The sequence below is a fragment of the Coturnix japonica genome, chromosome 1, assembly GCF_054131305.1.
Source record: "Coturnix japonica strain WE chromosome 1, WE-NBRP24, whole genome shotgun sequence".
Lineage (NCBI taxonomy): Eukaryota > Metazoa > Chordata > Aves > Galliformes > Phasianidae > Coturnix > Coturnix japonica.
Window position 1 is genome coordinate 122,027,682 of NC_140663.1, and position 20,451 is coordinate 122,048,132.

General features: G+C 43.0%; 1 protein-coding gene across 6 annotated transcripts in view; it reads left to right on the forward strand.

Moving 5' to 3' along the window:
- NPAS2 (neuronal PAS domain protein 2) overlaps positions 1–19,058 on the forward strand; it is an 89,537-nt gene extending 70,479 nt beyond the window's left edge. For 4 of the 6 annotated variants that reach the window (XM_015850382.3, XM_015850407.3, XM_015850423.3 and 1 more), the window contains 11 exons: positions 1,141–1,288; positions 1,865–1,946; positions 2,337–2,478; positions 3,478–3,584; positions 3,764–3,856; positions 7,379–7,525; positions 13,865–14,059; positions 14,425–14,591; positions 14,956–15,048; positions 16,536–16,722; positions 17,709–19,058. In XM_015850382.3, the coding sequence (XP_015705868.2) occupies positions 1,141–1,288; positions 1,865–1,946; positions 2,337–2,478; positions 3,478–3,584; positions 3,764–3,856; positions 7,379–7,525; positions 13,865–14,059; positions 14,425–14,591; positions 14,956–15,048; positions 16,536–16,722; positions 17,709–17,885 (1,538 nt within the window). In that variant the 3' untranslated portion in view covers positions 17,886–19,058. The remainder of the gene's footprint in view (positions 1–1,140; positions 1,289–1,864; positions 1,947–2,336; positions 2,479–3,477; positions 3,585–3,763; positions 3,857–7,378; positions 7,526–13,864; positions 14,060–14,424; positions 14,592–14,955; positions 15,049–16,535; positions 16,723–17,708) is intronic. The other 2 variants (XM_015850400.3, XM_085551721.1) reach the window with 1 other exon arrangement.
- Positions 19,059–20,451: the final 1,393 nt, after the last annotated feature.

The following is a 20,451-nucleotide window of genomic DNA, read 5'->3' on the forward strand; positions in this document are numbered from 1 at the left end:
AGCCCAAGTTCCTGTGAATTAACCAGGATACCTTTCTCAGTGACATATAGCTGCTGTTAAGGTAGATGTGAACTCAGACAGGGAGAGGTAGACAGGCATATAGCCATGACACCTTTGCTTCATGGCTGTGCGCCTTAGTGGAGTTGTAGCAGATTGGGTGCATCATTGATGATCAGCTGTGATTGAGGCCAATTCCTTTATCTCTGAGGAGAACACTTTTGCCTTCTCTATTCCAAGCAGAAGTTAGTGAGACTAACTGAATGGATAAAATATGCCAGATTTGACTCCTGCTTTATTAGTCAGAAATATACAGGAATAGTTCAAGCAATCTCTGAGGAGATACAATTCCTGCAGACTATTTACCATTATGTTCACCATGTATTTGGCACTACCTGTGATTATTTAAATATAATCTACTAAGATTTAACTGGAAAGCTCTTCTATGAAGTGAAGAAAAGGAGGCAATCAAATATTTGTTTATAGATCTGAGTGGAACATCTCAGTCTCACTGCCTCTGGGTGGCCTGAAAATATCCAGCCAAAATTAGTTTGTATAAGTTGACATTAAAATATAGAAAGGTTAAATACATGCATGTTTGGGATCCCCTTGAAACCCTTGGAACAAAAGCAGAGATTAATTTTGTCCTTGAAGTCTATAATACACCACAGTTTACTACCCTTCAAATTCTTGACTATCTGTGAATTTCCTTCCAGCATCAAATGATTTCTGTGTTTGCACAGTGTTATCTCCTGTATTCACTTCATTCTGTACAGTCACTAGCATCTATCTGTACAGAAAACTCATCTCCTCAAGTGTTTTTATCCGGTGCTTTTCTGCTACAGGTCTTCAGATGATCAGTGCTAGAACTAATCCCAGGTGCCTCATTAGGGAGTGTGCGATCAGCACATAAGCCAGGAAGAGTTATGTTTAAGTTGTAGCAGACATTAATGTGTTAGTGCCCATTAGTGTTAAAGCTAATTGTCCTGCTAAAGAATGTGTTGTTCAGACTGCCAGAAGAAGGTACCCAAAAGATGCTAAGGAGTCAGTGGGGCCACAGACAGCTTTGTCCCACTTCTCAGCTTTCATGACCTTTTCACACTGATGACTGTGCTACTAGCTGTGTCTGCTTTCTCCTGACAGTGATGCAGTTTGGCAAGGGGAAGTCGTGCTGCTATCGGTTTCTGACCAAAGGACAGCAGTGGATCTGGCTCCAGACCCATTACTATATCACATACCACCAGTGGAACTCCAAGCCCGAGTTCATTGTTTGCACACATATGGTGGTAAGGTATGTCAAACAGTGGGGCATAAAAGAGTAAGATACAGGCATCCTCACAACTGCAAACTCTTGCTCTTCAATACAAGACCTGTCTTTTGTGCAACAAAAAATGAATCCTGAGCTCTCTGAAAGACAAAATGCTCGTTGCAGAAAGACAACTGGACTAAGCATTACTACATGCTATGCTTCATCTGTTGTCCACAAGCTTAGGAGTAGAGTAACTGTTGCACTTTTCCATTATCTGCAAAAACAGGGAACAGACAGATCCCTCAACTATTCCGTTCCTTAAGTCCTGATGTGTTTTAAGAGATGTGTGGAAACTTTTCAGTGAAGTTACAGATTAGCCTTAGGATGTGAACTTGACCTCACCTGTTTAATCCAGTTCTTGACTTCAAGAAGACAGGTAGAGGAAGAAATGAAAATTAAAATGTAGTCTTTCAAATGCTATGCAGTTTGATCTGATGCAAGTGAGTTTTTAAACTGTTCATTTAGCCTGTAAAATTTTACAGTAATTCGTTCCTCTATTTGCTCGAAGCACATTTTATGACCACTGCTTTGATCCACAGAACTGTATTTTATATTCAGTTATGCAGATGTGCGGGTGGAGAGGAGACAGGAGATGGGCTTGGAAGAAGTGTCCTCAGAGGTTGTGTCCTCAGCACTAAAGGTACAGTGAGAGAGGTTTTTTTCATGAATACATACAGGAATCACAACTTTTTCCCTATGCTAACATCACTGAAGACTTCAGCACTGTCTTTCTAGGTAGGTTCCCTAACAAGTTTAGAATTCATTGCTCAATTGAATAATTTTAAATTAAATAGGATACGTTCATTAAAGCTCACCTCATCAACAGCTCATTGGACAGCACTTTAAGTAGGTGCAGCTTGGAAGGGACATAGACACTGTTGCCCAGGTCTTCTCTTGGCCCCCCTGTGATTAGCTCTGTTCAAGTCATAGAGGCAAGACAAAGAACTGAGAATGCAAGTATTGGTAGGTGCATTTTGAAATGTTTTTCCCCAACAGATGCAATAGCTATTGTCTTCTTTGTTTGTTTTAGGACAGTGGCTCCAGCTTGGATCCTGAACAGCACTTTAACACGCTTGATATTGGTGCCTCAATCCTCAGTGTTAGCCGGACACCCTCGGTGTCATCCAGGAGCTCACCAAAATCTTCCCACACACCCAAGTCTGACCCAGCATGTGAGTTGTTTTCTTGGGTTGCTGTATTATTTTACATTTTGCCAAGTTATAGAACGTGTGTCTATAGAATCAACATAAATAGAGTGGTGTGATTAGAAAGGAATAATACGAAATAAATAAAAAATGCTCACCCATGTAAGGTCACAGGGAAAACTCCAAAAGGAGCAATCTCCAGAAACAGATTCTTCCCCAGTGGCAGTCAGCCCTTAAATGGGATCTAGGAGAGGTGGAGCCAGACTCCACCCCTTCCGGTCACACAGCTGAATTGCCTTCACCTGCGCTCCCATGGCTGACCCATTGCTCACCTCAGGTGGCCAATCAGAGGTTCAGGCTGTGATTCAACAGATCCCATACAGTGCCTATATGCCACAGCTGCTAATGTAATAGTTATTGTTGAGGTATTGATGATACATGTGTTTCACTGACAGTGAAATGCAATGGTAACATACAAGAAGGAAGGTCTAATGCAACCTTCCATACACTGGAAAATGTATAGCAGGACTAGCCATGAGACTTGCTATTTAGATCTCTTATGAAAATAAGGACTTGTGTCTTCAGATTTGAGGATGCCTCCATGAGCAAAGCAAGGCCTCTCCTGACTTACTTGAGTAATAGCAGCCTGAGGCAAGAATTCTGGCTAAGATTCAGGATGCTCCAGCCATGACTTGGGTACACCTTATGTGCTCTTTCTGCTTCTTGGCCTAGAAGAAAAGCCAGTGAGCTAAATCTAGTTATTCAGTCCATACAAAGGGAGCTTTGGGGTCCTTTTCTTCCACTTATTGGAGCATAGAGCCATAATCTGTCTCTTTGACTTTTGTCTTTGCCTAGACTCTCCTTATCAGTTTAATTCTACTGCTATTGAAGCCAACAAGAACAGTCTCAGCTCCAGCTGGAATTCAGCCAGTCCATAACCATTTTTAGCTAGGTCTCATAATCTTGACTTCCAATGGCAATGATCTGCAGTTTGTGAGAACTCACCAGAACTCACTTTTCTTGCAGCTACACCAACAAAGCTAACTGCAGAGGCGAGCACTCCCTTGCAAAGAACATCCAGCACGCAGCAGGACTTAGCTTCACACAGGCTCAGCCAGCCTACTGCACTGCAGGTAACTTCCAGAGAACCATAGGGACAGGCAGAAGGCAGAAGGCACGTGCCATGTACTCAGCTTACCAAATCCAAACAACTTGCACAAATGCCAGGTCATTAGAAGAAACATAGAATTTAAAGGAGCCAAACTTATAAATAAAGTTTTGCTTTGTTTGTTTTGCTTTGTTTTTAACCTAGGCTCCCTTGCCTTCTCAACCTTCATGTGAGCTTCTCCCACAACAGTTGCTGCCTCAAGCAACTTTGCAAAGTCAGCCTGCACCACTGGCACAGGTTAGTTGGGGGGTGGGAAGTGGAATAGGTCACTTGCCTCTCTCCTGCTGCTTTTTCCCTTCATCCAATAAGTAAGTTCATTACAGGAGTCCAGGTCCTTGAGGGTTTTTAGACAATCTCTTTCGTAGCTAAAAACAAAAATCCACCAGCTCTCAAGCTCTCAAAATGCTGTGGGAAAGTAATCTGAACTGTACACTTGTGTGTTTAAATATTTTCCTGCATCCATTCTCAGCAGAAGTCCAAGTGCATATAGGTTCCCACGTCTACTTTGCAGGATGACAGAAAGCAGAGATGGGAAATCAGTTTTCAACTTTGCTCCACATCCCTTCAGAATCAAGGTCACAATGAAAATGAAAAAAACAAAAGCTAACTAAGGCCCTCCTAAAACACCTGTTTGGCTGCACAGAGGCAGAACCAGCCTGCAGTAAGGGGCACACTAAGAACACCCATTTTGTGAGCATGCCAGCAACAGCAGGACATGTTCCACACTGACAAATTCCTCCTCTTAAATCTTTAAGCCTGTATCTCACATGTGGGTGATGGCTCAGAAAGCCATCTTGGTGTCTCATTTGGTTGGGTTGATGGTTGACAATTGGACTAGACGATCTTAGTGATCTATCCCAACCTTAATGATTCTGTGATTCTGTGATTTGCAGTAGATTTTGAAGGAGCGAATTGGCGCACCGTGTTCCCATCTCATTGTTTGTGCCTTGTGGTTGTGCTGTGATGAGCGTCCCATCATCCTCTGATTTCAGAAATGACAGAGTCCTGGACCTAAGCTGCTGCTGCTGTTTGTGTATGGTCTTATCTTGCAAGATCTCAGTGCTTCTTCCAGTAGCATATAAAACATAAAAAGGATCCCTGCTCTAAAATAACAAATTCTCATTTATCTTTTGTATTTAATATTCTTTTCACGATTCCACACCAGCATGCGGTGAAGAAACAGCATATCAATTATCTGCTCTGAGCATTCATTTTCTTTTACAGATATCCCTCTCCTTTATTCATTAATGCACTTTCAAACATCAATTAGTTTATTTATTGTAACCCAGTGCATGTTCTGCATGACTTTTTTCTGCTTTCCATTCTCCCATCCCGCAGCCCTTGCTGGAGGGATGCTTTCTGGTTGTTAACCAAAGGCCCTGCTGCCTCCCTGTCCCAGCACAACACTTTTTGGTGCTGCAGCTCCATCTTTGCCACCAGACCCTGGTGCCATTCTGTTGCATGGTTACAGGCTCAGTCCCTTGGCAATTTCTGAACTGGGGGAAGCAAACCTTGCCTACTGAACAAACCTTAAAGCACAGCACTAGGTGCTGCCTGAGTGTCAGTGGTTTGCCTTAAACAAAGTGCTCCCTATTAGAATATTTGTTTGTTTGTCTCCCTCATTGTAATAAATTAAATCCCCTACAACACAGCGGATGCTGATGACTGAATAATAATCAGCACTAATAACTCCGTCTGGGATTACACAGGTGTTGTTTGGTAGCAGCGAGAATGAACGAGTTGTTCTGTGAACCTCAAAGCCAATGAAACCTTGTTTGCAGGGACTGTGCCCTGCAGGGCTGTGCAGTAGGGGGTCCTCCTTCCTACTGCCTGGCCAGAGCTCACATGGCATCACGGCAGCACGGTGCTGTTGAGGCTCTCACAACTCTGCTGCACGTCTCCAGCATTGGGCTTAAAGTAGGAAGGCAGAAGGAACTGAAAGGTTCATTTCATTAGGAAACCAAGCAAAAAATAGAGTGTCTTGCCTTTACCCAGCTACCGTTTTAATGAAACTTGCAGGAACAGAATGTCTTCGAGGCATCTGTTCTTCTGCTCAGCACCCTGCAAGTGAGGGAACACCTCAGCTTGCGTGGTTCTTTACGGATCTTTTTCTCCCTTGATTAAACTGTGATCCTCTGCAATAATAGATATCTCACAGGTTAAGTCTGTCGTGTTTGACTGTTCCTGGGAAGCTGGTACAGTCACCTGTACCATGCACTTTTCTGAGGATCCCAAGAAGTTTGCTATTACCTAAGTGAGATGAATATCAACTTTATCTGATGCTAATGGCAAAGTTAAAGCAGTGCAGTGCTTTGTTGTGGAACATTTTGCGTTAAGCTCTTTTAATGTATTATATAATTACAGATTTCTCCTTTAATTAGTAGAGCAGTCGACGATCTTGAGATAAATACTTTGGGGTACAGGTCAATTGCTATTTCTCACCGCACAAAAACAATAGAAGCTTTGTAGTCACAGGGATCAACACTAAAATTATCGGTAAACTTAGGGTAGGAAAAAGCAAGGAAGGAGTTTTTCACCCTTTTCCTTAGCAGCTTTCATCTGGTAGACCAGCTAACTACTGTTGCTGTTAAGTGGGAAATGAGAAACCAAATATCTTACTTATAAAAGATGCTGAGTAAAACAATGGAGTAATGACTTAAAATCAACAGCAATACATTTTTGTGTGCTTCACCCACCAGCATAGAGCTACAAAAAACAGCCATGGGAACAATGCGCCATCTTCGAGTTCAACAAGTCATAGCAAAATGCCTTCTTTCTTTCCTTTTCTCCTTTCTTTTCTCCTGGATGCTTCCAGCACTGCGTCTTTTCAAAGACAATTTGGATTCTTAGATGCCCTGATAACAGAAAAGCACACTGATTTATTTTTGAAGCCGTAACACTGTGGGTTTGTCTCAAAGTGTGTTTTTTACTTTTGGAATATGAAGTTGTGCAATGCAACAGTTCCGAAGCCAATTAAAGTTATAATGAGTTTTGGTGGACATTGAGTTATACATGTAGACACCAAAGAAAACGGAGTATTTACGGCCATGTTGTCCCCTCTTTGTTTATGGAGCCATTCCATTTGGTGCAAAGCATTGCTGCTATGGAGGCCGCACTTTCTTCTTGACCCTCATTAGCGATCTCCATTCTACATTATTGTTTAGGATAGCCTTTCTCCCACTGAGCCGAGCTATTTGTTCTACCTCATGTGTAAAAATAGCTTAATGAGTATTTCTTGCAGCTTGGCCACTGCACAGTGGCAGAAATCTAGAAAACGTTTGCTGTGACGAGCTGTGGCATGATTTTATAGTAAGTAAACAGCAGAATAAACCATTGCAATGCAGCTGTTCCTGCATGGAAAAATGAAAGTATTGGTAAAACACATTTGGAATAGACAGCTATGCTGTGCTAAGGGCTCCAAATACAAGCCAGTGATAAAAATGCACTCATTTGCCATCCAGTTAAGATGCTCTTGATATTCTAAAGCAGCGTACTCTCAAAAATGGGCATTCCGATAATTCCTTAACAGAACAGGGTCAGTTGTAAGCAGATCACTGTAAGTGAAGCAATTTAATATATGGGCGTAAAATTGAAAATAGAAAAGATTTATCTCTGCCTAGATGGTAGTATATTACAAACACATACTTTAGCCCTTTGACTGTGCTCTGCGGTCAAAAAACTAATAACTTCTTACAGAATAGTGTTGCATGAAGGCCTGTTTTCTTTGTAAAGCCTAATTTTTCCTCCTTTTTTTTTAAGTTCTCTGCCCAGTTTAGCATGTTCCAGACCATCAAGGACCAGCTAGAGCAGCGAACGCGGATCCTGCAGGCCAACATCCGCTGGCAACAGGAGGAGCTCCAGAAGATCCAGGAGCAGCTCTGCCTGGTCCAGGATTCCAGTGTGCAGGTGCGTTGCTGCTGGGAGGGCTAAGTATCCTCCTGTGAAGCACTTGATAGGGCTGGTGACTTAAAATTAGCCCCAGGACTTAGGTGCACTGGTGTCCGATCTTTTCACTTGCTGGGGTTGCATTGAGTAAAGAGGAATTGCCCTGGGCCACATATGCTTAGGATGCTTCACAAGTAATGCCTCCTATTTATTTCCATGGTAAATACAACCCATACAATGAGCACAATAACACTGTTCAATAGAGCTGATTCTTGGCTACAAAAAACTATTTTTCATCATAGTCAGCACCACTAGTTACACATTTTTACCAGCCATGAAGAAGCGTTCCAAATTATCTGCACCAGAGGAGGTGACCCGCTGTTCCACAGCTGCTATGAAACACCCACCCACCCACTACCTCACTGTGGTGATATATTTGCTAAAATGTGGCTTATGAAAGTCCAGTAGAGAGACACGATCAGATCTTTGAATTCAGTATCTGATTGCAACTCTATACATTCCACTTGAAATTTTTCAGGTAATATATTTGTGCTGATTGAAAATGGAGTTGAAAATATACCAAAACATTGATGCCTTTTGTTTTTGTTTGTTTCTTTTTTTTTTGCAATCTTGAAACCTGCTCTCAGATTCCTTTATCACAATGGAAAGCATGGCTGCATACTTTTTGCTGTTCACAAGACTGTGTTAAGCCAGTGTATCAAAATCCATAACACTATTTGCTATCATTTGAGTTAGTACTGCCCTGCACCACATGCCCTGGTTTCAGCCCAGATATGGTTAACAGCACATAGTTTGGTCCTTGCTGAGTGATGGTTGTGCAGCCGAGCAGGAAGAACCACTGCCTTTATAGTGAAGGGTAGGGAGGCTAGGGGGTGGGCTGCACTGAGATCTGTGCCGGGCCACATGCAGCCCATGGGTCATGGATCGGACATGCTGGGGCTATGGCATGTGGACATGAGAAAGCCAACTCACCTGAATGAGGATGTTGCACTCCAAAAGCCTCTTGAGTGGCCTACTTCAGGAAAGATTAAGAGCTCTCTGGAAGAAGAGGCGAAATATCTCAACCATAGTGGTGGGTGGAAGAATTTGGGTCATTTAGACTAATGTTTTAATACTTTATCTGCTAAGTCTTCTGAGTGAGCAGCTGTAATGGAAACGTGTTCACATTCATACTCAGCACTGATTGTATCTCTCCAGTTCATTAGTTTCCATCAATCCATTGTGTGTTTTATGGGGACATCAAGGGTGCTCAGTATCACGTCTGTCCCTCCCTTAGTCACCAGCCCTCCTTCAGGCACTCCCCAAGGGCTCATCTCTTTCAGATCACTCATTCCCTGTTTCCCCAACCCTACCACAGCTGGGACACAGAGTACAGGAGATTAATTCCCTTCTCACATTAAAACCTCCAAAACCTCTGCTGCTGTTCATTCCTTTACAGCTGGGAGGTGTCTAAGTGTATTTGTCACTGGACCAGCCCAAGCCTTCAGGGTGAAACTCAGCGGTGCTGCTGTCCTTATGTCTTCGATATCCTCTGCACAGAGTTGGTACAATGTCTGCTTTGTACGGCCTCTAATCCCTACTGCACCAACATGTTCAGTTTAGTACATCTCAGGTTTCTTTTAATGACAAATGTAAGAAATCATCCACTTTTATGGTGGTTTCCTAAAAGCAGGTTGATTACTTCTCTGTTCCTGTATTATGTAACTATGAATAACAGGCTAAATGACCCTTGCTAGAAAAGTTGCACTGGAGACCCACTGTGAACACTGTGCTATCAAGATTTTTGGAAGACAAGCTCTGTCACAGAAATTAAAGTCTCAAAGAACATTTTAAGCACAGGATGAAAACATGGGACCTGCTAAAGCCAATGGGAAATCTGCTTCTGACTTGCACAGAAATAGAATCTCACCTCTCATCAGCACCTGTGAAATGCATTTTCACGTATTAAAACCATTTGGGATTATATGTTTATTATATGTTTAGCCAATTAAGGGATCAGTGAAGCCAAATTTGAAACATTGCCACCTAAGATACTGCACGTGCTTTACTGTAAGGCAGCACAGCAGTGAAAGATCCTGGAAGCAGGATCCCTGTTCGTGTTCCCATACAAACATACAGGCAGACCAGGCTTAGTTTCAGTGTATTTCCTCTATTGGTTCTGCAGTGACAGTGACTAGCAGGAAGGAGAAGTCCCTCTGCAATTGTCCAGAATATTCAGAATCTTGGCATGTGTCTGAAAGCTGTTATTGTTATTATGAATATCAAGAGATGTGATATTTTCACTTCTCCTTCTAATTGTGCAAAAAAACATAGCTCTCCCTCTGTGAAGTCTTCAATATTTATATACCCTGATCCTTCTTTTCCCCTTTTTTACATAATCCAGGCAAAAAATAGAAAATGAGAGCACCTTCTGACATGCAGAAAGGAGATTTTGTTTTTGTATAGCTGGATGGGGAGGGTCTTCCTGCTCTGGGATCTGAATGCCTCTCTGTCCCCCCAAAAACAACCTCATGAGGCAGCAAGCTACGGGCAGTCACGCTTTTACTTCTCCTGCTTTCTTTAGATTGAAAAAAGAGATTACTGTGCCATTGCAAGGATGGAGTGGGTCTGGGGATTAGCTTTGTCGTACTTGGCTAGGGGCAATTTAAAATAAAGCCTCACAATTTCACTTGTAGCACTTCTGTGACTCACAGGAGTAAACTGTGAAGTCGGAAACCTAACCATGTGCTCTGCCAAACAGATTTCATCACTGAGGGAGCTGCATGGCTGCAGACATCAACCCGTGTCTCTTAACAAGGCTGCAAAGCGTAGCAGCAAACAGAAGAGCCTTACTGTGGAGCACATTTCTGGTCATCTTAATATTCCACAGAGAGAACGGGGCTGTGCTGCTTGTGAGCATGGGGGAGTGCCGTGGGCTGGACACAAAGGGGGAAGCGTTCCCTGGTTTTCACTCACTAGCTCCTTTATTAGCATATGGTCCCAAAGCGTACAGGTAGCACCGTGGGGTATTAAAGCCCAATTTCCATTTCCTTCAGAGGTCTTCAAAGATGTAGTGCAGCACTTCACCAAAAGCACTTTCCCAACCGGACAGATGTCAAGCTCAGTTGTCTGCATGTGTAACTATTTCCAAGAGCCTTGCACAATGAAAGATGAAGCTAGCAGGAGGGCCATAGGCCCCGAACAAAGTGCTCAAAACCCCATTAAGTCCCTGGTACTGCTTTCCTGACCAACAAAAGCATTAAGGGCAGCAGCAGCAGGAGTAACCTCAGAAGTCTGAAGGATGTCGTTTTCTGTGCCAGATTTGAACAGTCTGGCTAATGAATTGTGGATGGAAAGGAAGGCAGAAAGAAGAGCTGAGACTGAGCAGCTTGCAAGAAGTGAAAATGAGAGCATACATATCCACCCATAATTTGCAAGCCAATCTCTCTTCAAAGTCAGTGAATCTCAGATCCCCAGTGCTGCACCTCTCTCCTCTGCAGGTATTTTACTGAGGGAGTCCTGATTCCTGTAACAAAGAGCTGTCATCACCTGATTATCCAAGCAGCAAAGAGTCAAAGAGCTGTCTCCCTCACATCTTGCCAGTGCAATTCACCCATTAGCTGCAGAGAACGACTATCTCAAGGGCTGTCAGAGGGCCCCTTCCCTCCCTTGCAGCTTTGCTGCGTATGTTAACAAGCTGGCCAATTAAAAAATATTTGTAAGATGCTTCTCTGATCTTGCAGTTCACTAAATCAGCCACAAGACATGTCATCATTGGCAGCGCAGTTATGGGGCCGCTGATTTATCTGTTTGGATTTGTTCCGACTGGAAAAGATTTCTTTATTATGGGGTTTGTGTTGCTATTTAAAGCTGCAGAGTTTCAGAGGAATTCAGGCAGGACTATCACAAGAGATACATTAGGAAAAAACTGTTCTGCACAAATGGAGTACGTTTTTGCTTTCAGGCTTAACTTGCAGGTAGCAGCTCCCTACTTCAGTACTCTCTCAAGTTAAGTTTTATTTTATGAGGTGTCTTGAGCCTTCCAGTTCTGTAGGGATAAAGGTTAAATGATACCATTGCTTCCTGCCCTCATCTTGTTTTTGCAGGGCGTTTGTGTTCAGTCAGTAATAATGCTGCTTTGTCCATTTTAACGCAACGGAGTTCATCCCTCGATACAAAACACTCATAGGCCTCTCCGGGCATGAACACGGGAACAAAAGAAATTGGCTTACTGCAATAAACTTGGTTGTAAATTCATAGTGTGGCTGCCAACTGTGCACGTTCCTACCCAGTGGCACACTCTGGTAGTTGCAAAGTAGGTTACTCTGCTTCCTGTCAACGATAAGCTACTTAGCCTTTGCCTCCAAGTAAGGCAGGCACACAGACAGCTCACCGCAGAGTAAGTCATCTGCTGCAAGTTCCACCCTGTCCAACATTTGCATTGATGGATACTGAGTTCACATTGGATGGACTTTCACCAACACTGTGCACCATATCCAGGAAGGACACTTAAGATGTTGCTCCTTAAGATCATACCTTGTGCCAGCATTGTTGGGAAGAGTGGGCTCACAGTCCACATGACGTGTTTGGAATCAGGCCACTTTCTCTGCCTCCTCTGAATTTTACATCAAACATTTTATATCAGTGGAGAGTGGTTTCATTGCTGGAGTTAATCAAGTTCATTTACCAAACGTGTCCAAAGCTGAGCTTCTATATAACAAAAATAAACAAGAAAGCAAATTTTCATAATTTCTGCCTTTGATTTATTCATAATAAGACCTATTTACTTGGCAGAAGTTGCAAGACCATCTGTCTTGCTGGTATGTAACGGCTCCAAACTCAGCGAGCAGGGTTTTTAAAGGAAAACACTCGGAGCTAATTCAGACCTGCTGCAAGCAGACACAACTCTGTGACTTGACCCATTTATTTCTGTCAAGCATCTTTGAGTTTAGTTAGTCTACAGGACCTGAAACACACCGCATCGTTGCTTGAGGTCCATTAACATTTTCATTAATCACCCACTTCTTTCATTAAAGTAACTGATTAACGTAAGATTTGTCTCTACCTTGTTTCTGAGTAAAATCTTGGCAGGCAGAGATTCATTATCTTTGAATTAAAACTATGTTTTTAAAGCCAGATAAATAAGCACAAATATGGTAGATCAGTCCCCACTTATGCAAAGAAAATCAATGCATTGTGTTGGTTCTTTGGAGAAAGGTGTGGGTTTTTGGTTTTCTTTCCAAAAGAAATGACAGGGGACATGATAGTTTAGGGAACTGCTAATATAGCAATGAGCTGCATAAAGGTGTACTAATTACTGGGTGTACCTCAGACGTACTGCTGTGAGTGAGACTGATGGATGAATAATGAAGAGAACAATTGTGATTCTGATTTCATTTAAACTCTCGGTAGCTCCACTTATATTAATGGAGTTCCACACTTGTAGTAGTGGCGTGGAACCAGAATCTGAACCAAAAATGCCTTCAACTACCTGGGAAGCACCGCTTTGTACAGTCCTTGATGGCAAGAGGATAGATTTGAAATACTGTGCAGATATCTTGGTAGCGTTAATTATGAGCAGTTCTAAAAGATGCCTTTTTCTTTTGTATAGCTCTAGTAAAAGAAATAGCCTCTAGAAAAGCAAAAAGATTCCAAAGCCCTGCAGCTTTTGAAGAAGAAAGATTCATCTTGCAGTGCAAGAATGGAGAGTAAATCAATTGCAGAGTGGCTTCTAGTTCTCCCACACAAGCTGAATGCGTGGCATGATTAGGAAGAACACCAGGTGACAGCTTCCTGATGGGAAATCAGATAAATGACAGCGACTGCCTGTTTACACATCTTCTCAATGATAAGGACACAGCCATTCAACACGGACAACTCTGGCCTCGCTGTGGCCTCATTAAATACATTCAGCGACCCAACTGTACAGAAGGTGTTGAATTTTCCGAGACAAATTCAATAGCAGCCTTGCCTGAAAGACAGGCTGATTTGTTGAAAGGAAAAATGAAAGGATTAAAAACACATGCAGTTACTCTTTGCTTTCTGGTCAGGGTGCCCCAGAATATGATAAATGCACAGTGAACTGCCCTCAGAAAGGCCCTGCCTGCCCCATGGAGTGAAGGCTTTTACCTTCAGGACACATTTCACAAGTTATGATGCACTTTTAGAAGGAGAAAGAAAGAAACCAGAGACAGCAGAATCATTAACACAGGAAATACCTTATTTCCAACTAACAGTAAATGCACGGTGAATTCAGAGCTGTGATTAATTTAGGAAATATCTCTAGATTTAAATCCGTTACCTTCATTACGTGTAACGATTGGTCTACGTCACTAAGACATCTCCCTTGTTCTTTCCCAGATGTTCCTACAGCAGCCAGCGGTGTCCCTGAGCTTCAGCAATATTCAGCAACCAGAGCCACAGCCACTGCAGCAGAGATCAGGGGTCATTTCTCAGCAGCAGCTTGTTCCCAGTCCTCAGCTCCCAGGGCAAATTGCATCTCCACAAACACCGAGCCAGCAAGTACTGAGGGAAGCAAGTGTGATATCGAGCCAGGTAATCATTTATTTGACTACAGAAGCACGCATATGGAAAAGAGACACTGAGCTGTTACAAGACAAGCAAGTAAAATCACATCAGTCCTGCAGTGATGCATTTCCTTCCCTATTCTGTCTACATGCAGATTATAAGTGTGTCCCTACAGCATTTACTTCACCTTAAGCCCCTTTTTAAGATCTCAGTCAAGAGAGTTACTCGCTGGTTGCCATGATGGCATACTGTTGAAGTGCTTGGATATTGATGTGAGATGCATGGGGAAATGGAAGCACAGCATCAAGTGTTTGTAACCAAGACTTGTGAGATCCTGGCACAGCAGTTCTGTCTTACTGCAGACCCTCAGCCGCCTCCTTGCTCTCTTGCAGGGCCCAAAGGCAGAGAGGAACACTGAGCTGACAACAGGCAGCAGCCGCCCAACTCGCAGCACGGCCACACTGTTTGGCCCCTCCACCCCTCTGTCCCGCCGAGGCCCTGGCCCCAGCTCTGGTCCCAGTGCATCCGCTGCTGGCTGCAGCCATGACCAGCAGCTCAGGTAGGGTGCAACACAGACTGCTGCATGGCCTTGAGATGTCCAACGCCTCAGGCTGCCCTGTGGGAGTGAGGGAGGGGGTGAGGTTCCAGTTCCAACTAAGTATATTGAGGCAATACAACCCACTCCCACTGAAACCAGCAGGAATGATAGAAGTTTCCCCCTCCTGAAACCCGGCACCTCAGAAGGGCGCACATGTGACCCCAGTTGGAACGCACGGCCCCAAACCTCCGCTCAGCAGAGCTGAGGTTACATCTCCTATGCTCAATCTTGTGTCCTATCTACAAGTGTCCTGGTTTTCAAAACAAGGCATTTTATGGTCTTTATCTTACAGCAGTATCACTTTTTCTTTTTTTCCATGTGCAAGACTGTTGCTCAGCCAGCCTATTCAGCCTATGATGCCCACATCCTGTAATGCAAGACACCCTTCAGACCTCAGCATGGCTGGATCCCAGGCTAAGTATGTGGCTTGTTAAAGATAAAATACCAAAGTTGTTTTTGAGGGGAAACAGCCTTCTTTAGTAAGATGACAAAATAGATATAATCAGGAGCATGTTATTGTGCTCAGCCTGGTTTTCCAGCGTCAGGGTCAACCTCACCTGCCTGGTCACATCACTAACAATTACAGAGAGAAACAGAATGTGTCAGTGGTATCTTAAGAAGCCCAGGCTGGGGAGCTTTTCTTCCTCACGCAGCACTTACTTCAGTGCTGAAACTTCTGACCCAAAGAAAGTCGGTCCTGACCCAGCTGAAATAACCAGCACCAAGAAAGCTCTCCCCCTGTGCACAGGGAAGTACTGGAGTAACACCAATGTCAGTCATTAAACACATCTTTTTCCCCTTTAGCTGTTCGCTTCTTTGTTTTTGTGGTCACCATCCTTAATTGTGAGCTGTCAAAACGATCAGTTCTTTATACATCATTAAAGCGATTCCATACGTTACCTCAGGAGTGCAGGTATTCAGTAATTCTTTTTCAAACATAACTGTTGCTGCTCAAGATTACCTTGAATTAAAACCTTCAACACACAGACCTGCAGTTGAGACCTGCTTTTAAGCCTCTCAATAAATAGGGCTGATCTTCAAACATACCTCTCCCCATTCAAGTGCTCTGCCTGATTCACAGGACCCTTTTTCAGAGCTCACATCCTTTCCTAAGTGCCCAAACGTTAGCATTTCTGACTAACCCCTAATTTTGAACAGCTGTTAGAAAACACACAGCACAGTATGATCTCACCACCCATTACAGGATAAACAGAATTAGGCTGGGTTGGCAGTAGCTCCATTGTGGTTTTACCCTGAGCCTTCTGCAAAACAGCACATATTTGGCATTTGCTATGCAAAAGCAGCCCAGCAAGAGGAGCCGAGTGTTTTGGTTTTGGTCTGTCTCTCATTCTAGAGGATTTCTAGAGGCTTCTTGTGTTCTTCTAATGTGGTCCACAGCTATGGGAGCTACGAGCTACTGACCATACTTGACAGTATGTCTGCAAGCACCTTAGAAAGTAATGAAACCTACCCATCTTTCTTCAGGAGATTCCCACCACCACAGGCAGCCATACCAGAGCACAGGCAGCAGAACAGGGAATGTATTTACTTCTCAGCTGCCGCAGTTCAGAACTTATTAATAAAAAATCAAAGGCCATTTGCTTTAATGAGCCTGAGATGTGAACCTGTGGCTGAAGACACGCATAAACTAAAATCCCTAATGAATCTAAACTGTGGTCTGGATTTTGAGGTGCAGTGTGTTCTGCTTTGCAAGTCCAGCTCATGCACAACATTAAGCAGAGCAGTGCTGCCAGTGACGCTGGTTCTCACGTGCACAGATCTGATGCACTGGAATCTTTTGCTAAGCATTATTTATGAAGACTGTTGATGTCCACCTCATATCCTAGGAAAAGGCCTTTGTTTCTACTGGTTTATTCTTGCTTGTTTTCCTTCTTTCTCACACAGATATTCTCAAAACCAACAAATGTTTCAAAGCTTGGAAGTGCAGACTTCCAGCAGCGGCTCTCCAATCGTTCTGATGGGACAAGCAGTGTTAAACCAAGGGTTTGCCACAACTCCTCCTTCCCAGTCATCCTCTCTGCCACCTATGCAACTCCAGCACCAACAGCATCAGCAACAACGCTACCTGCAGGTAGGGAAGGACAAAGAAGACAGTGTGTAAAACACATGCACAGAGTAATGAGGCGAATGGGCTGTGCAAACAGGGCCTGCAGGCCTTGCCAAGCTGTAAGTTTCAGCGGGAGCCTGATCACGGCTGAGATGGCCATTTCAGAGATACTGAAATGTGCAAGACACTGATACAGTGTCGTGTACCCTTCCAGTATAGCGAGGGAGCAGTGAGAACAGTCAGACCGTTTCAAAGGAAATTACTAATCCTGCATATTGGAAACATAATCAGATTATCCTGGATGTATTTCAAGTGTATTTCTAGACGGAGAAAATTGCTGCCTTAGGATTTATTTTGTACTCTTTATTAAGTACAAGATTTGCTTAGTTTACAAGTCAAAAGATGATTTTTAATTACCAGCACCAACATAAAATAAGATCTGGATCAGATATCCAGATCTCTTCCATAAATTAAAGTATTTCTTCGACTCCACGAGGCAAAGAAGATGAATTGGAGCAGATCACCTGGAAGCACCAGGTGATTCGAAGATGAAAAATACCATGGTGTTTTGTTTTGTTTTCTTTTGTTTTACCTAATTCAGCACATACTAAAGCTAAGGGGAAGGGGGAGGAGGGGGGGGGGGGGGAAGGAAGATGTGTCTCTCTAGGTGTCTGAAAAGGAGCTGAACTGAGTGTATAAAACCTGATCACAACTCCACTGGAATCACTGAAAGAGTATCATCGACCTCAAATAATTAAACAGAAAAATGGCAAGTCCTAGGCAGGGCATGCCTACTGGAAAGCCTTTCTCAATGCCTAATTGTAATCTTCTCTGCTGCAATTCAAGTCCATTCCTCCTAGCATAGGTAAGCAAGCCCCTTGCCAAGCACACAGCCCCAGAAATAAAAGCCAGCAAAAGAGTAATGTTTTTAGGCATGCTGTTCATTGAGGACGACGAGCTCTAACGTGTGAAAGAATCAAACAACAAGGTGAATTTTATTTTATCTGTAGGTACAAACACCAAGTTCTTTGCACAATGAGCAAACTGATTCTTTGCTCCTGCCATCTTACTCACCACAGCAAGGAAATATGGGGTATCATCAGACACAGCAGCAGCAGCAGCAACAACTACCAAGAAGAAGCAATAGCTTATCAGAATCATCAGATTTATCACAGCCACTGCGATAGAGTCCCACCAGCACAATCAATGCACGATTAGCTTTAACCAATGGGCACATGGGGCAGGAGAGAATGACTTTGTACTTACTGTTTCGGCTGTTGCACGAGCCTTTGTTTCACAGCTCTGTGATGCCACAGGGGACAGACTACTGCACAGAGCACACTGACGGCACCCCGGATTCAGTCTGTGCTGTCTTGTGAGCACAGCACGTCCTGGCAGAGCGAAACAAAGAGGAACACCATCCTGTGCAAACTCCATCATCACTGGGTGCACAGGAGGAGGAGTTCCAGCTTGGTGTGTCACTTGGAAAGCTGTCCGGCAATTCCAAAAGACTGTTGACAGACACATGAGGTACTTGGCCTTCAATCTTTCAGTTCTTCTTTTTGTGTATGAAAAGCACTGCGTCAAAGGTCTATTGAGGAGAGAACAAGAGATTATTTTTATTATGATTATTGTTATTATTTTGCACAACTGCACAGAGGACAAAACCTAGGCACTTTCTGTAAAGAGAAGTTTGTTTCCTTATCCTTGCGGCCAAATTAGCACATCCAATGGAAAAGAAAGCCTGGTCGTTGGTGAAGATGGTCTACAGCTCATAACCCTTGATTTAGAATCTGAAAAGTATTATGCAGCTTACCCTAACTGTTCTTCGGGACTGAGAACAAATCAACAACAACAAAAAAACACTGGACTGTTTTCTGTATCAATTGTGATTGCAAAAGGTGAACTCAAATTCTAAGCACAATCACGCATCTCTCCCGTAACACAAGATGGATCCTTCTTCAAGCTGAATAACTCACTCACTGCAAGTCTCTAAGAAATATGCACTGTGTTTTGGCCCACTGACTCGGGATGCTGCAGACTATTACATATCTCCTTCATTATAACATTTAGGGTTGAATTTTCCTTTGGGGGGGGGGGAAAGAAGAAATGCACTTTTCGCTTTTTTTGTATGTTTTCTGTTGATATGTTTCTAAGAAAGATTTTATGTAATTATTAAATAAAAAGTAGTGTATTGTACAGCTGTTGTAATAATGACCTATTTCTATATAAAATAAAATTATATGGAATTATGTGGAAATTATTTTGTATATGAAATATCAACTCATTTCACAAGTATAAAGATTGTGCTTGTGCTTTTTTGTGAGTGGATATTTTGTAATAAACTAATGAATCAGAAATGGTTTTTTTTGTGAAGGGTACGACTGTTTCATGCTATATACATCTCCAGCTATTATTTTTTCCATTTAATAATGGACAATGTCTTTATTTGTAGAATAAAATAAAATAGCCAAAAGGCTTTATTGCAGGACTTGCACACATTTTCCTATGGCTGTTCAACTACGTGACTCACTTTAGATTTTTTAGTATTAGTTATAGCCTTACAGGGTATTTGGCATCCAGTTAGCAAAAACAAATATCCTATGGGATCTGGGGTATGGCATAGACAATGAGAATGATAGCTTAGGGAGTTAAAATAGCTGCTAGCCAAGACAGCTAATTTTACATTCTTTTATAACTCTGAAGGCCATTGCTCTGTACTTCTGACCAAACAGATTTAGACTGGGACAAAACGCAGGGCACAGCAAGCAGCTTACAGCAGTCTGATGCAGCATATAGCCAGGCTGTGACCCGTGTTCACTATGCAGCAGCTTCAGTACTTAGTACTTGGGCATCCGTGTGCAGACTCTTCTGTGTTAAATTCAAATTGACAAGAGGGAGCAGCCAAAACACAGACTTGCTTTCCCCCTGCAATTCTGCTGCAGGAGCAGCAAGCTCCAACAGAGAACACGTGGACAACTAGGTGTAGGAATGTCTTCATCTGCCACAGCAGGTTTGAAGGGATGGTTCCCAGAGCCCCTCAGGACAGCCTGTATCTGCCTGACACAGCCTAACCTTCAAGAGAGCACAAATCATTCTCTCCTTCCCACACTTCTGCACCAGGGATTGCACAGGGCCTTCATCTCTGACCTCTATGCCTTACAGAAACAACAGAGATAATTGCAAAAGGTGAAAGGAAACTTTCAAAAGTTCACTTGCCCTGGGTTCTGAAAAGCATTCTGTACAAACAAAAACCAACCAAACAAAAAGCTAAAAATTTCCTGGAGAAAACCTGCTGGCAAAATGACCCCACTGCTTCCACAGCAGGACTGGCTGGAAACAAGGATTGGTACACGGGTATTTTAGTTTGTACTGAAGGCAGATGAGAGAATCAAGTATGTATGTGTAAGTATGTGTCTCTAGGAAGTGTTTTAAGCCTACATCTGGTCTCTAAGAAAACGTTTCTACCACTAGCTTCAGTCACCTCTCCCAGATATCTGAGTCACTGCGCTCACGTTTAAGTTCTTACATTTGGTGAAGCAAGAGTGACCCCTCCAGATGAAGATTAAAGCACCAAACCCTACGGTTCTTTCACCTGATGTCTGAGGAAACTTCTTTCCATTAACTTTAAGCAAACCCTAGTGAAGGCACATTAACTAAGTAGGGGCTCACTTCACAAATGCCATCCACTTATTCTCAGAAATGGGAAGGGATATCTGTCCATTCGGAGGCTAGAAAGTTCGTGAAGGGAAG